Here is a 14,586-nt window from a genome sequence, read left to right as displayed (position 1 = left end):
GGAGTGCTGTGAGAACACAAGGGGGACATGCAGTGCACCGGGCAGGCTCTGCAGGGAAAGTCAGGATGAACCAATGCATGGAACAGAGAGTGGGGCTAAGCTAAGAGACAGAAGGGGGTGGGGTGGGAAAAGCTGTAGAAAAGAGGGAGAAGTTTCGAGTAACCTGTGCAGGTACAAGGTGGGGAGTTAGAGACACTTGAAGCTGGATCCTAAAAGAATTTTGTTTTTTTGAGACAGGGTTTCACTCTGTCGCCCAGGCTGGAGTGCGGTGGTGTGACCATGGCTCACTGGCAGCCTTGACTTCCTGGGCTCAGGTAGCTGGGACTACAGGTGCACACCACTATGCCTGGCTCATTTTTGTATTTTCTGGTAGAGACAGGGTCTTGTGATGTTGCCCAGGCTGGCTAAAAGGTCCTGTAAGTTATGTCAGAGAGCACGGACTTCATTGCGAAGGCAAAGGGAAGCCGTCGGTAGCTGTGGCGCTGGGAGTGACAGATCATCCAGACTGAACACTTGAAGCAGGGCAGAGAACTGAAGGCAGGGAGACTCAGTAGAAGCTGCTGTAGTAATCCAGGCAAGAGAAGGCAAGGAAGGGACATGTTCGAGACACCAAGGAGATGGAGTCAGCAGGACTTGATGTGATATGAAGGACGAGTGCGTGTGTGTGTGTGTGGTGGGGGGCGGGCTCTGTTTTCTGATTTGGGCAGCCAGATGGCTGACACAGTCAAGCTTCTCTTGTCACCATGGGAAGAGGTAGCGGCGGCAGTTACTGCTGGCCTTTTCTTTCTTTTTTCTTTTAGAAGACAGGCAGAATTTCACTCTGTGGCCCAGGCTGGAGTGCAGCGGTGTGACCATGGCTCACTGCGGCCTTGACCTCCTGGGCTCAGGTGATCCTCCCACCTCAGCTTCCTGAGTAGATGGGATTACAGGCACCCGCCACCACACCTGGCTAATTTTGTTTATTTTTTGTAGAGACAGGGTCTCGCTATGTTGCCCAGGCTGGTCTCAAACTCCTGAACTCAAATGATCTGCCCACCTTGGCCTCACAAAGCGCTGGGATTACAGGCGTGAGTCCCCGAAGTGCCTAGCCAGGTCCCACCTTTTATATGTAGAGACCTTGTCTCTGTCACTTTGGTTGGACCAACTTAGTCTTGAGGAAACAACTGGTCCCTTCTACCTAAAATACCAATTCACCATCTCTTTTCAAAATCCTCTTTAAGAAATACAAATACCAGAGGAGGAGCAATAGAGACATGGAGAAAAAGTGTGCTGGCAAGGAGACTGAGTGATGGCGAGGTTCCTCCCCGCTGCACAGCACTGCTCTCCTCGCACCCCGGCACTGAGGTCCTGGACCCTCTGGCGTTAGTACTCTGACACCATCAAAGTGACAGACCACAGTGAAGTTGGGCTTTTCCCAAATGAAAGTCAACTGATTTCAGTTCAGTTCAGAGACTAGAAATTAACATCGAGGTTTCAGTTTCACCGCAGTGTGGACGGACTTAATGTCACTGAACTGGATACTTAAAAACAGTCACAACGGTGAATTTTATGTTATGTGTACTTTATCACAATTTTTTTTTTTTTTTGACACGGAGTCTGGCTGTGTCACCCAGGCTGGAGTGCAGTGGCGCGATCTCAGCTCACTGCAAGCTCCGCCTCCCGGGTTCCCGCCATTCTCCTGCCTCAGCCTCCCAAGTAGCTGGGACTACAGGCGACCGCCACCTCGCCCGGCTAATTTTTTGTATTTTTAGTAGAGACGGGGTTTCATCGTGTTAGCCAGGGTGGTCTCGATCTCCTGACCTCGTGATCCGCCCGCCTCGGCCTCCCAAAGTGCTGGGATGACAGGCTTGAGCCACCGCGCCCGGCCTACCACAATTTTTAAAAAGACTCAGGTTTACCTTTTCCAGTTCTGGAGAGCTGCTAAAACTAGCTTGGTTTGACTTCCATTCAAGCTGATGTATGATTAATATCATCAATGCCCTCTGGGTCTGCTCACAGTTTACTGAAGTATTACTCTTTTGGTTAGGGATTCAGCAAATTTGTGTAGTTTGATATGGATTCCAGTACACGTATCAGTTCAAGCTTCACTTAAAAATACTAATGCCTTTGATCCAAAGAGAGGTACCAAAATTTCTCTGGTAACCGATTTCACAGTATCAGAATTTATTTATTTATTTATTTATTTTTTTTTTTTTGAGACAGAGTCTCGCTCTGTCGCCCAGGCTGGAGTGCAGTGGCGGGATCTCAGCTCACTGCAAGCCCCACCTCCTGGGTTCCCGCTATTCTCCTGCCTCAGCCTCCCAAGTAGCTGGGACTACAGGCACCCGCCACCTCGCCCGGCTAGTTTTTTTGTATTTTTAGTAGAGACGGGGTTTCACCATGTTAGCCAGGATGGTCTTGATCTCCTGACCTCGTGATCCGCCCGTCTCGGCCTCCCAAAGTGCTGGGATTACAGGCTTGAGCCACCGCGCCCGGCCCACAGTATCAGAATTTAAAATCCTACCGGCCCAGCAACTCTAGGAATTCAGTTTTAGGAATCTTTGCTAAAGGTCTGCGTATACAAGGACAGCAGAAGATTTACACAGAAGGAGTTTTACTGGATGATGTAGGCATCCGGAAATGACTGACACACGCATCAGGAGAGGAGGGCTAGACAACCTGCAGCACAGCTGTACCCCATGACACTGTGACTCCTACGTGGGCTTCAGAGACTGAGGCAGACAGAACAGGCTGAGAGAGGCAGCCGTGATAAGTAACCAAAGAAAATAGAATAGTATATTCCCATCTATATAAATGTGAGTATAACATTTATATAGTCAGTATATAACTATTAACATTAGTTGTTAAACTATAACAATTAGTATAAGTCCATCTATATAAAACAATACAGGAAATAACACTCATTTACACACACACACACACACACACACACACACGAAAGCCAGCATCCAGCCCGCTGCCCGCGCTGCATACCTCTGCAGGTGGTAGATCTTGTGTGTGTACTGGCCTTTCTCACCGTCCTTCTCATAGGGCTCATTCACCAGGACCTCCACGCCTTCGCCACCACCCGTTTCATTTTTACTGGCCTCAGCCACAGAATACAGCTGCCCTACTTGATACTAAAGGAACAGAGACAGATGTTATTCTCAACACAGACTCTTCTCAATGGTTACACATAATCCAGCTGCCAGTTAGTGTCTAATTGGATCACCCTGGGGTCTCCTCATGCAGGAGCTCACTCTGGAAGTTTCCCATCAGGCCTTGCCCAAATCCACCCAAAGCAACAGAGAATGCTGCTCCATGGCCCCTCCTGACCCATCAGACATGTTTATTTCATCCTTCTCATTTTTACATCATCCATCAGGGTTTATTTTTATTTTTATTTTTATTTTTGGTAGAGACAGGGTCTTGCTATGTTGCTCAGGCTGCTCTCAAACTCCTGGTCTCAAGCCATCCTCCCACTTTGGCCTCCCAAAGTGCTGACATTGTAAGTAGGAGCCACTGTTCCCAGCCAATCTGTCAGGATTTAAAGAGGCAGGTGAATCTACTTAACCTCACACCACCATGCAGAAAACAGATTACAGAGTCCAAAGGAGCTTTTGTGCTGAACCTACTTCTGGTATTAAGACCCCGGAAGATCTGGGTTGGTTGCTAGAAATCACTTGATTTCACTCATTTAAATAGATCCTAAGATATGATTTCTTGTCAAAGAAAGGTGCTCAGCGCTCTGTGAAATCCACAACCTCGATGGTAAAACTGGCTCATCTACTTGCTTCTTCTCCAGTGTTAGGCCTCTCCTCACCCCACAAGTAGCTCTTTCAGGCAATGAAACCTCTTGACACTTTCCAGATTCCTCGTGGGGCCGAAGCAAGTATTCCCCCTTCCCACATTAGATATTACACATTCCTGCCCCACAGTCTGTGCCAGCTGGGTACACCCTTTGTGTTGGCACTTACTACACAGCAAAAGCCTAGTTTTCCTTTATTTGGGTCACATGCCACCCTATCAGGTCACCAGTCAACATGATTGGCCTCCTCTGACCCTGTCAGGATGGCTGTGTTAGGGCCAAAGACCTAGGTAGTGCCCGGACTCAGTCCTTCTGCCCTCTTCTCTGAAAAGCCGTCCAGAGGAGGAAACAAGGTGAAAAGAAAATGAACAGCAACATTTGACGCAGGAAGTTATATCTACACCAACAGATGTGTCTTTCCTACCACAGCCTGTGCCTATCAGGCGTGACAGCTTAGGGAGTGTGAGACAAAGGGAAAAAGCTATGGGATTACCCCACATGCTGTAGGGGTGCAGGGGGGACAAAGGGTTTCCTCGAGCTCTATGTCCTCTCCCCCAACTCCTGGTACCCCTGGGGGGGAAGGCCAGGGTGTTTCTCTCTCTCTTTTTTTTTTTAGACAGAGTCTTGCTCTGTCGCCAGGCTGGAGTGCAGTGGTGCGATCTTGGCTCATGGCAACCTCCACCTCCTGGGTTCAAGCAATTCTCCTGCCTCAGCCTCCCAAGTAGCTGGGACTACAGGCACCGGGTTTTTCTCTCTTTGAGATTAAAACAGAAAGGATGTATCTCTAGGCAGCTGCCACTTAAATCACTGCTTGCAACAGCAGGGAACAGGCAGCTTCCAGAGCTGCTTCGCCTCAAACCTAGAAACCTGCTCTACCAGGCAGCTTCCTAAGCACTGCAGGGAAATTTCTGGGCAAAATCTGGAAGGTGAAGCAGAGGACCAGGACAATTCACTGCTCACCAAAAGGCTGAAAGAGCCCTAACTTTCAAAGCAAAATTCCAGAACAAAATGCCATGAAAAGGGGCAAGCAATCAAGGCTCACTTAAATCCATAAAGAGGAACATTTAGGTGAAAGCCAGTCACCTCGACCTTGCTAATCCTAAGCTGCATCAGTGCTGCCTCAATGTCCCCTGGAGCCCCAAGCTGTCCTTGTGCCTTTCCAAGTCCACCACCTAGCTAGGCACACATGAAAACCCATCAAGGGGTCAGGGCTTGGCTGAGCCAGGGGTGCCTAAGAAGGAGCAGAAACTCCGTTTCAGAGAAGAGTCGTAAGAACATCTAACCACTGACTCAGCAATTCTAAAGGACAGGCTGGGGAGAGGGCCTGGTGCAGGGGACGAGGTTCCTGGCTAGTGGTGCCACTTGGGAAGGGGGCCCCCAGGCAGAGACTCATCGCCTTGGTTTCTCCTTCAGCTGCAGGAATCAGAGGGCAGGTTCTAAGAGGATCAGCCTGTTGGCTGGCATCTTCCCCCTTTAATCTCTCTTGATATTCTGATCCTTTAATCCCAATGAGACAAGTGAAGGCAGTTTTGTGAATCTAAAGGGGTAAGGAAGACTGGCCTGCACAAGCCACAAGTGAAGGGCGCTTTTCACGTTACAGAGTTCCTTTTGGCACAGCTGCTCTGCCCCCCGGGAAAGCAGCCAGACTCAGATGGGGCGGAGATAGGAGGAGTGCGGGGGTCAGATCATTAAATCAGATTTTAAAAAACTCCAAGAAGACTGGGGCTCCAGCCTCCTCAGACCTACGATAATGTTCCTTGCTCTTGAGATTTGTTCGCTTGTCCCAAAGAACTAAGTCATTCAACTAAGGAAAACAGAGACTCCACCACTTTGGCACTCTGGGAGGGGGAGCCCAGTGGGTGAGCCTGAAATACGATACGAAACATGCCACAAACAACAGTGCAGCACTGGTCCCACCAACACGGCCGTCAGGCTGGGTACCAGAGGGAGAATGGTGCCACGAATCTCTGCAAACAAGAAGTAAAGCAGCCCGGCCGGCCTGCGCCAGGAAGCACTGGTGGACACGCACGTCACACAGCCAGGGCATTCTCGCTGTGCTGCGCAATGCCTGGACACTCAGTGTTAGACCAAAGGCTCTGGCCACCCAGAAGCTAATTCTGCCCCCAAAACACTGCTGCAGGCCATCAGAATGATTACACAGGCATGACCTTCTCTTTCTCTTTCTTCACTTTTCCCCCTAAATCAGAAAACTGCAAGGGCCTCAAGTCATGGCCTCCAATTTAGGAAGCGAATCCACCAGCCACATGGCGCTGAGCTGTTCCCATAGGAATTGTGAGTCAGGATGGGGTTACTGACAAAGCCTCTGAGAAGGTTGATCATGGCTGGGTGCAGTGGCTCAAGCCTGTAATCCCAGCATTTTGGGAGGCTGAGGCGGGTGGATCACGAGGTCAGGAGATCGAGACCATCCTGGCTAACACGGTGAAACCCCATCTCTACTAAAAATACAAAAAAATTAGCCGGGCGTGGTGGCGGGCGCCTGTAGTCCCAGCTACTCGGGAGGCTGAGGCAGGAGAATGGTGTGAACCTGGGAGGCGGAGCTTGCAGTGAGCCGAGATCCAGCCACTGCACTCCAGCCTGGGCAACAGAGCGAGACTCCATCTCAAAAAAAAAAAAAAAAAAAGAAGGTTGATCATGACTTGTTTCTTCTTCAGCCTTCCCCTCCAAGATTTTTCTAATTCTTTGAAACTAAGTTCTGCTTCAACCCTACCCAGGCCACGTGGCACTTTCTCGTCAATGGTTTCCTGCTGAGAATAGGTTGACCACCACCAGGCAGACAGCTGAATCCAGATCAGCATTCACCTCCCAAACTTCTGCTCAGACTTAGGCTCTGACTACCTGACTCCGCCCCACCACTTCCTCAATGCTGCAGAAAAACCACCACAAGCAAAAACCCGCCAGCTGTGGCCGCTGTCAAGGTGGAGGTTCCCCTTTCCTTCCAGTCTTGGCCCCACCATCAGTCATCAGTGTTAGGCCCTCCAGCCTTACTCTAAGAGCAGCCCCAGGGGCTCCAGGACAGCCTGGCCCTCCTTGGTCTGCAGCCCTTCGTTCCATCAAGAAACTCCCTATCAAAGGATCCATTTCACCCCCATCACCACGCTGAGGAAATCCCGAGTTCCTAACGATCAGGGTGGGATCATCCTGTACAGCAGAGGACGTCACTGGACTCCTCCCCAAGAGCTGAGTTTGAGGGCGAGGGACTTGCTGGGCCTTCCTGCTTGGCCTTCTGGTTTGGAAAATCATTGCTTGCTATTTTTAATAAAGACAGCACAGGCTGGGTGAAGTGGCTGATGTCGGTAATCCCAGCACTCTGGGAGGCTGAGGCAGGAGGACTGCTTGAGGCAAGACCAGCCTGGACAACACAGTGAGACTCTATCTCCACTATTTAAAAGAAATATTATAAAATGAAAAAAAAGCAGACAGCATGGCCAAAGCAGGTGGGTTAACAAGACCCTTTCCAAGCCAACACCTGTTAGCCCAGGCACCTGGTTCTCAGGCCCCAGGTACATCCCCATTGCCTACAGGGATCAGAGCCACCTACCCAGTCATTCCCTCATTTTCCCAGATTCCCAGGTTCCCCAGTCTCGTTTCTCTTTTCTGCCCTTCCCAGAACCCCCAGATCATGGTCAGGGCCCACCTCTGGCCCCTCCCCGGATCCCCACAGCTCTTATCGGGTATGTAGCCCACCCCTGGAGGCAATCCTCTAAAGGGCCAATGTCTGCCCACCCCTCTCGGGGGCCGACAAGCCTGGATGTGTCTCAGCTAAATGTGCTGCAGGCTCTGTTGGCCTGATTTCATTTTTCAAAGGTCCAGTTCATATTTGGAACAGACTGGAAGTTATCACAGGAGCTTCATGCTGACACTGCAGGAAAGAGAGACGAAGCCCAGTGACTGGAGGCACTATACTGGCTGATGAACCTCACCCAAACTCGAGTTTAACTGGAAGCTGGGGTGGGGTGGGCTGCGCCAGGAGAGGAGAGTGGAAGCAGCTCAGGGAAAGAGTAAGACAAGGGAGGTTCCGTGACAGTTTTCTGTTGTCTAAGAGACTGACTCTGAGTCAGCATGGCCTATGAACCTTCTTACAGCAAATCCTGCTGCCAGATCCCCACGTACAAGGATGTCAGACCCAGGAACTATAAAAGGACAGAGGGCAAGTCAAGCCTATTTCTTATCCCTTGCCCTTTGTAAATGGAGGGTTCTGTGTCTTGGTCTTTCCAGCAGTCACCCATCGTGACTAGGGAGGGCCTCAAGAGATTTCCTGCCCTGCTGGTTTGCTGCACAACCAGAAAGAGCCATGCACACTTGCCAGCTGAGTCATGGAGGTCCCAGAAATGCATACACTTGATCCCATCAATAATGTGTCCCCGGCCGGGCGCGGTGGCTCAAGCCTGTAATCCCAGCACTTTGGGAGGCCGAGACGGGCGGATCACGAGGTCAGGAGATCGAGACCATCCTGGCTAACATGGTGAAACCCCGTCTCTACTAAAAAATACCAAAAACTAGCCGGGCGAGGTGGCGGCGCCTGTAGTCCCAGCTACCTGGGAGGCTGAGGCAGGAGAATGGCGTGAACCCGGGAGGCGGAGCTTGCAGTGAGCTGAGATCCGGCCACAGCACTCCAGCCTGGGTGACAGAGCGAGACTCCGTCTCAAAAAAAAAAAAAATAAGGCCGGGCGCGGTGGCTCAAGCCTGTAATCCCACCACTTTGGGAGGCCGAGACGGGTGGATCACGAGGGCAGGAGATCGAGACCATCCTGGCTAACACCGTGAAACCCCATCTCTACTAAAAAATACAAAAAACTAGCCGGGCGAGGTGGCGGGCGCCTATAGTCCCAGCTACTCGGGAGGCTGAGGCAGGAGAATGGCGTAAACCCGGGAGGCAGAGCTTGCAGTGAGCTGAGATCCGGCCACTGCACTCCAGCCTGGGCGATAGAGCGAGACTCCGTCTCAAAAAAAAAAAATAAATAAATAAATAAATAAATAAAATAATAATAATAATAATAATGTGTCCCCGCCTGGGTGCGGTGGCTCACGCCTGGAATCCCAGCACTTTGGGAGGCTGAGGCGGACGGATCACTTGAGGTCGGGAGTTCGAGACCAGCCTGGCCAAGATGGTGAGACCCTTCTCTATTAAAAATACAAAAATTAGCCGGGTGTGATGGCACACACCTGTAATCCCAGCAACTTGGGAGGCTGAGGCAGGAGAATTGGTTGAACCCAGGAGGCAGAGGTTGCAGTGAGCCGAGATCACACCACTGCACTCCAGCTTGGGAGACAGAGCGAGACTCCGTCTCAAAAAAATAAAAAAAAAAGCGTCCCCAAACATGCACAGCCCCAGCAGATAAAAGGATAAAAGGGGCTGGTTTAGTCTCTACTCAGAGTCATCCAGCATACTAACAGCTGGGGCAGGTTGCACACAGTTGCCCAGATATTAAAATTAAGTGCCATTTTTCAACTGCAAGTGGCACCAGGAAAATTCAAGTTGAAATCTTTATGTTAGAACAAATAAGAAAACTACATGAAAAGGATGACCACTCAGAGCCCAACTTAGCCAATGGTCACAAATAGTTACACACAACTATGGACTAGAAAGTAAAAGGACTTACCTCATCTACAGACACAGGCAGGATTACTCGACTATAAGAAAGGAAAAAGAGAATATCAACTTTAGGCTATGCAATCTGCTCAAGGCTCTTTAAAGCATCATCCTAAAACAGTCAGCATTCTATTGTGTAAGACACTAAACTCGGTGACGCGGTGACCACCCCCCCCAGTCAGCATTCTATTGTGTAAGACACTAAACTCATGACGAAACCTCCCCCCACCGCAGAGAATGGCCCTCTGAGAGCTCTGAGAACAGGACCCTCTGTGTCTCGGAAGCCTCCCAGTTAGAACCCTGCGATTCAGTCCAAACCTGGCCTCCCCCAGCTACTTCCCAGGCCTCCACCTCACGTACTGAACTGGACACACGGATGATTAACTTCACCCAAACTTGCCAACGAGTCATTCCCCAGCAGGACCTGCCAGTGAGTCTAGCAAGACAGGTTAACACAGGAGGACCTATCACGGCGAGGATTCAGACCCAAAGAAGAGGCCCTGGGGACTTACATTGCTGTGGATCCAACCTCCCAACAACAGTCCTCCAGGGGAAAGGCCAGGAAGGGACCAAGCCCCTTGAAGCCTTAATCACCCTAAGAACACATACCAGGCACCTCTGCTCGGGGCCGGATATTACAATCCAAGCTGCTACCACAAAGCCACCAAGAGGGCATTCAACTTATATCCTAAACTCCAGGAGCTGTCCAAAGGAATCCCAATTTATCATTTCCTTTTCTTCTTCTCCAACTCAATGACCACCAATTGCTGGAGATGCCACCAATGACCTGCTGGAGAAGCCACGGCCGGCAAAGTCTTCACCAGGGTCAGAACCCCACAGAGGTGCTAGGGCTAGCAGCACTTCTCCGGGTGCCTTGCATTTGAAATGCAGGCCAACAGCCAACTCCCAGTTCAAAGCTGTGAGGCGGGAGAGCTAAGACAAAAACTCTTGGTTTTACCCATACAAGTCAAGCCAGTTCCCAAGCTTAGATGCTCGGTCCCCAGACCCTTGCTGGAATCCTCTGAGTCCTTTTGTGTCTTGCATGTGTAGTGAAGCATTAGTGAAGCATGAGCTGCTGTGCCTTCCTCATGCAGTGGGTTCACTCCTCAGGCTCCTTGCTCCAGGCTGGTAAACAGCTATTTTCTAGTTCCACAAAGGTCCTCCAGGAAGCAAGAAGGACACAGAGGAGTCTGAGGAAAACATCACATTAAAGGCAAGGCACCAAGCATGAAAGTAGCAGGAAAAACAAAATGGGCTCCAAATCTTTACTGCCTGCTAACAACTCCCTTCCTCCAGAGCGACTCAAATAACGTAAATCCTCCAGTTTATTGGATGCTGCCACTGAGGCTCCCCTCCCATTAGACAAAGCCAGCGGTGCAGAAAAATACTCCCGACTTGGAGGTCGGAATTTCCGCACCCTCGGAAGAAACTTCCTAGAAAACAATAGGCCTTTTATCTTCAAGAACAGCAGTCAAAATCACATCCAAGAGTTAGCAGAAATCAAATTAAATAGAATCCTGTTAGAAGAAGTGTTGGAAAAATCAACAGTGGCAACCTGCAGACGCTGGGTGGGAACCAAATCTCACCCAAAAGAGAGTGACACGGGCCAATTCCTGACGGGACGCGCTGAGGCTGCTGACAGGACAGCTGCACACTCAGACACTGCCCCCTTGCTCCTCAGGAACAAAACCACGTCGGCAGCGATCGGGTACAATTCCAAAGGACAGGGCCACAGAGGAACTGCTGGGCTGGGCCTGGAGCAGGGCTCACTCTAACGTGACCTTCACTCGCACCCTTTCCAGAGGCTGCAGCGCTGCAGCCACAGCCAAGTGTCTCGGATGCCCCTGCTCCTCCCCCGGCCCCTGCCCCAGGGATGCACACCCAGGGCACAAGTCGGGCAGGAAGGAAACGCAGATGCCAGGCAGGCTCTGCATCTCCGGCACCTTGGACTTTTCCCTTGCAGGCTTCAAGGGGAGGAGAACAAAGAAGGGGAAAGGAATGTCTCTCTTCAAACCTCACTCAGATCTCTTCTGAAGGTCCCTTCCTTTCCCTGCCTGACCTTCATTTCAAAACCACAGATTTCTACAGATTTAAGGATTCATCTGGGAACAGAAAAGCGAGTCAGAAGGTGGGAAAAGCCTGTCAGTCTGGGCACTGAAGATTAAAACCCAAAGTGCACCACGTTCTCCTGTTGGCATCCTAAAGTTCTTCCTCCTCACCACGAAAAGCTCCGAACCCTGGCTGAATTCACATCAGACTGGATGTCAAGAAACAGAGTGGGTGAGGCCTCAAAATAATGTTCTTCAGATGAGGTGTTCAGCTGGGATGCCATGTGGGTCTCGGCTCCCTCTGTTACCCAAACTCCACTCTGTGCCCTAAATGTCCTAAGCACCTCCAAGGAGCCAGCATGGTGGGGATGGTCAAAGTGCCTTGGCTGATGAAGTGGAAAGAGCCCTGTGCACGCCTGCCTGGCTGCCGAGAGCACCCCATAAGTTGCTCCCTTTGGCCATCCCCACTCCTGGGGCTTCTGGCCCTATGCTTCCCTCCAGGAAAGCGGTTTCACTGTAAATTCTGTGCACACACGTGCGCACACACACGCACACACAGATACGTACACACACACATCCAATCTCTCCTCTTAGGGAGGAAAAATATCCCGTGATGTTTACTTGGAACCCTGAGCTTCTACCATGGGTCAGCTGGTACTTGAAAGATTTAGTGCGCCAAACATCTCCACCCGTCCCCCAGTCCCCGGGATTTCAGGAGCAAAGCCGTCATCCTGCAACTCCTTCCAGATGTCACCAGTTTCCCACGTACCCCTCTTCACTACTCAAGAACTCCCCAACCCCTTCACCATCTCTCCCCAGTTCACAGCTTCATGGACCCCTCAATTCCTCAAAGAATTTCCCTCTTTGCACCAAGACTGAGAATCCCGTAGAAACCAGCTGGCCCTGCCCTGGTCTCCCCCATCTCCAACAACAGGTATACTCATCCACAAACATAGTCTCTTTCGGGGCCAGCCTCGACCCTGGTAACTTCCTGGCCTTCTACCCAACATTTTCTTGCCTCCTCGCCCAAGTGTCCCCAAAGTCCCAAGCAGTCAGCCCAAGCTTGTTCCAAAAGTCTCCTCTTCTGCACCCGCTGCTTGAGCACCACGGTCACTCGGGCCCCCATCTCAGTCCCTTCTGCTTTATCTCCTCTGACCGTTCCCCTGTCGCCCGAGCAGAGCCCTGACTTCCTAGTCCTCCTCCTGTGTCCACTTACCACCACCCCTTACCCGATGCCTAAGACGACCGCTCCTCCCCATCCCCATCCCCATCCCAACTCCATCCCGGAGCCTGACCCACCCACCCGGCTCTCCGTGTGGACTGTTCGGCCCTCCACCCCTCCGCACCGCCGGGAGGCCCTGCCTGCCCCGGTGCGCCTCTTCCTCGGCACCGCCTGCAGTCCCGGCTGAGCCCGCGCCCTCGGCCCGCGCAGGGCGACCCCACAGCCCTCCCAGCGCTCGGCCTCCCCCAGTCCCGGGCCGGCGCTCCCTGCCCTGACCCCGTCTCGGGCCCGGCCTGGCCCTCGCTGTCCCCGGCCTCTCCTCGGGTCCACTGGGGCCTCCAAGCCCCCCGGGCCGCCTCAGGAGCCGTCCGCCCCGGTCGCTCCTCCGTGCCCGTGGGCCCCTCCATGCCCCGGCCGCCAGTCCATGCCCCGTGGGCCCCGGCTCAGATGCCGAACGCCCGGCCGCCCCTCCAAGCCCCGGTTGCTCCTCCACGTCCCGGCCGCCCCTCCGTCCCCGCTGGGCCCGCCTCAGGCGCCCCCCGTCCCTGCCGCCCCTCTGTCCATCCGGGCCCTGCGTCCTCAGCCGTGCCGTCGCCCCGGCGGTCGTCCCCACCCTCCCTCCTCCCCGCTTCCGCACGGCCGCCGGACACTCACTACTCCTTGAGCAGCACCATGTCGCTTCGCGGCTCGGTGGCTGCCCGCGGCCCGCCCGGCCTCCCGCCCGCTGCCCGCCGGCCGCTCTCCCCGTGGCCCGGCCCGGCCCGGGTGCCTGTGCGCCTTCGTCGTGGTCTGCTCCGTCCCCGCCGCCCTCGCCGCGGTCGCCGCGCCTGCTCCTGCCGCCCCGGCCTCGTCGCCTCTCGCGCCGCTGCCGACGCCGCCCGGAGCTCCGGTTCCGCAGCGCCGCGCGGGGGCGGGGCGTCTCTGCGGCAACCAGAGCGTCACACGCCGCGGTGCGCGCTGACGTCACGCGGGGCGGAGTCTTCCCTTGGCCGCCCTCCCGTCCTTAAATGGGCTGCGGCGCCGGCGTCGGTTCCGAGGTGGGGCCCCTTGGCGAGGGCCAGACCCGGCAGGAGGCGGAGCAGACTCTGGGGTGTCCGTCAGCGCCCTCGGTGTGAACCGCCACGGATGCACGCGGAGGCTGGCTAAGGGGCCTCCCCGGTTGAGGGAATTGAGACCCAGGAAAAGGTTGTGTCAAAAAATATTAATAGCGCGCGCGGTGGCTGACGCCTGTAATCTCAGCACTTTGGGAGGCTGGGGCAGGCGGATCACCTGGGGTCAGGAGCTCGAGACCAGCCTGACCAACATAGTGAAACCCCGTCTGTACTAAAAGCACAAAAATTAGCCGGGCGTAGTGTTGGGCGCCTGTAACCCCGGCTACTCGGGAGGCTGAGGCAGGAGAATTGCTTGAACCCGGGAGGCGAAGGTTGCAGCGAGCCGAGATCGCGCCTGGGGGACAAGAGTGAGACTTTGTCTCCAAAAAAAAAAAAAAAAAGAAAACACACAGAGAAAAGAAAAGGGCTGTGAGGCCGGGCCGGCGGCTCATGCCTATAATCCCAGGCACACCATGCCTGTAATGCAGCACTCAGGCGGGCGCATCACCTGAGGTCAGGAGTTCGAGACCAGCCTGGCAAACATGGCGAAACCCCGTCTCTACTAAAAGTACAAAAATTAGCCGGGCGCGGTGGCGGGCGCCTGTAATCCCAGCTGCTCGGGAGGATGAGGCAGGAGAATCGCTTGAACGCGGGAGGCGGAGGTTGCAGTGAGCCGAGATTGCACCATCGCACTCCAGCTGGGGCGACAGAGCGAAACTCTGCCTCAAAAAAAAAAAAAAAAAAAAAAGAATGAAAAGGGCTGTGAGGGGTGAGGCACAGGCTTGGCGGCATTACACAGGAGAGGGGCACCTAATTGAGCATCAGGG

The 14,586-nt window shown here is 53.2% G+C and overlaps 1 protein-coding gene across 1 annotated transcript in view; it reads right to left on the bottom strand.

Moving 5' to 3' along the window:
* The window catches only part of PITPNA (phosphatidylinositol transfer protein alpha), a 44,678-nt gene extending 31,085 nt beyond the window's left edge, over positions 1-13,593 (bottom strand). The window contains exons 1-3 of the mRNA XM_010373503.2: positions 13,323-13,593; positions 9,409-9,439; positions 2,974-3,119 (exon numbers count right to left, since the gene is read on the bottom strand). Coding sequence (XP_010371805.1) covers positions 2,974-3,119; positions 9,409-9,439; positions 13,323-13,342 — 197 coding nt within the window. The 5' untranslated portion in view covers positions 13,343-13,593. The remainder of the gene's footprint in view (positions 1-2,973; positions 3,120-9,408; positions 9,440-13,322) is intronic.
* Between the last annotated feature and the right edge of the window lie 993 nt (positions 13,594-14,586).

This window comes from Rhinopithecus roxellana, chromosome 19 (assembly GCF_007565055.1).
Source record: "Rhinopithecus roxellana isolate Shanxi Qingling chromosome 19, ASM756505v1, whole genome shotgun sequence".
Taxonomy (NCBI): Eukaryota; Metazoa; Chordata; class Mammalia; order Primates; family Cercopithecidae; genus Rhinopithecus; species Rhinopithecus roxellana.
This window is presented reverse-complemented; position numbering and strand designations above follow the sequence as displayed.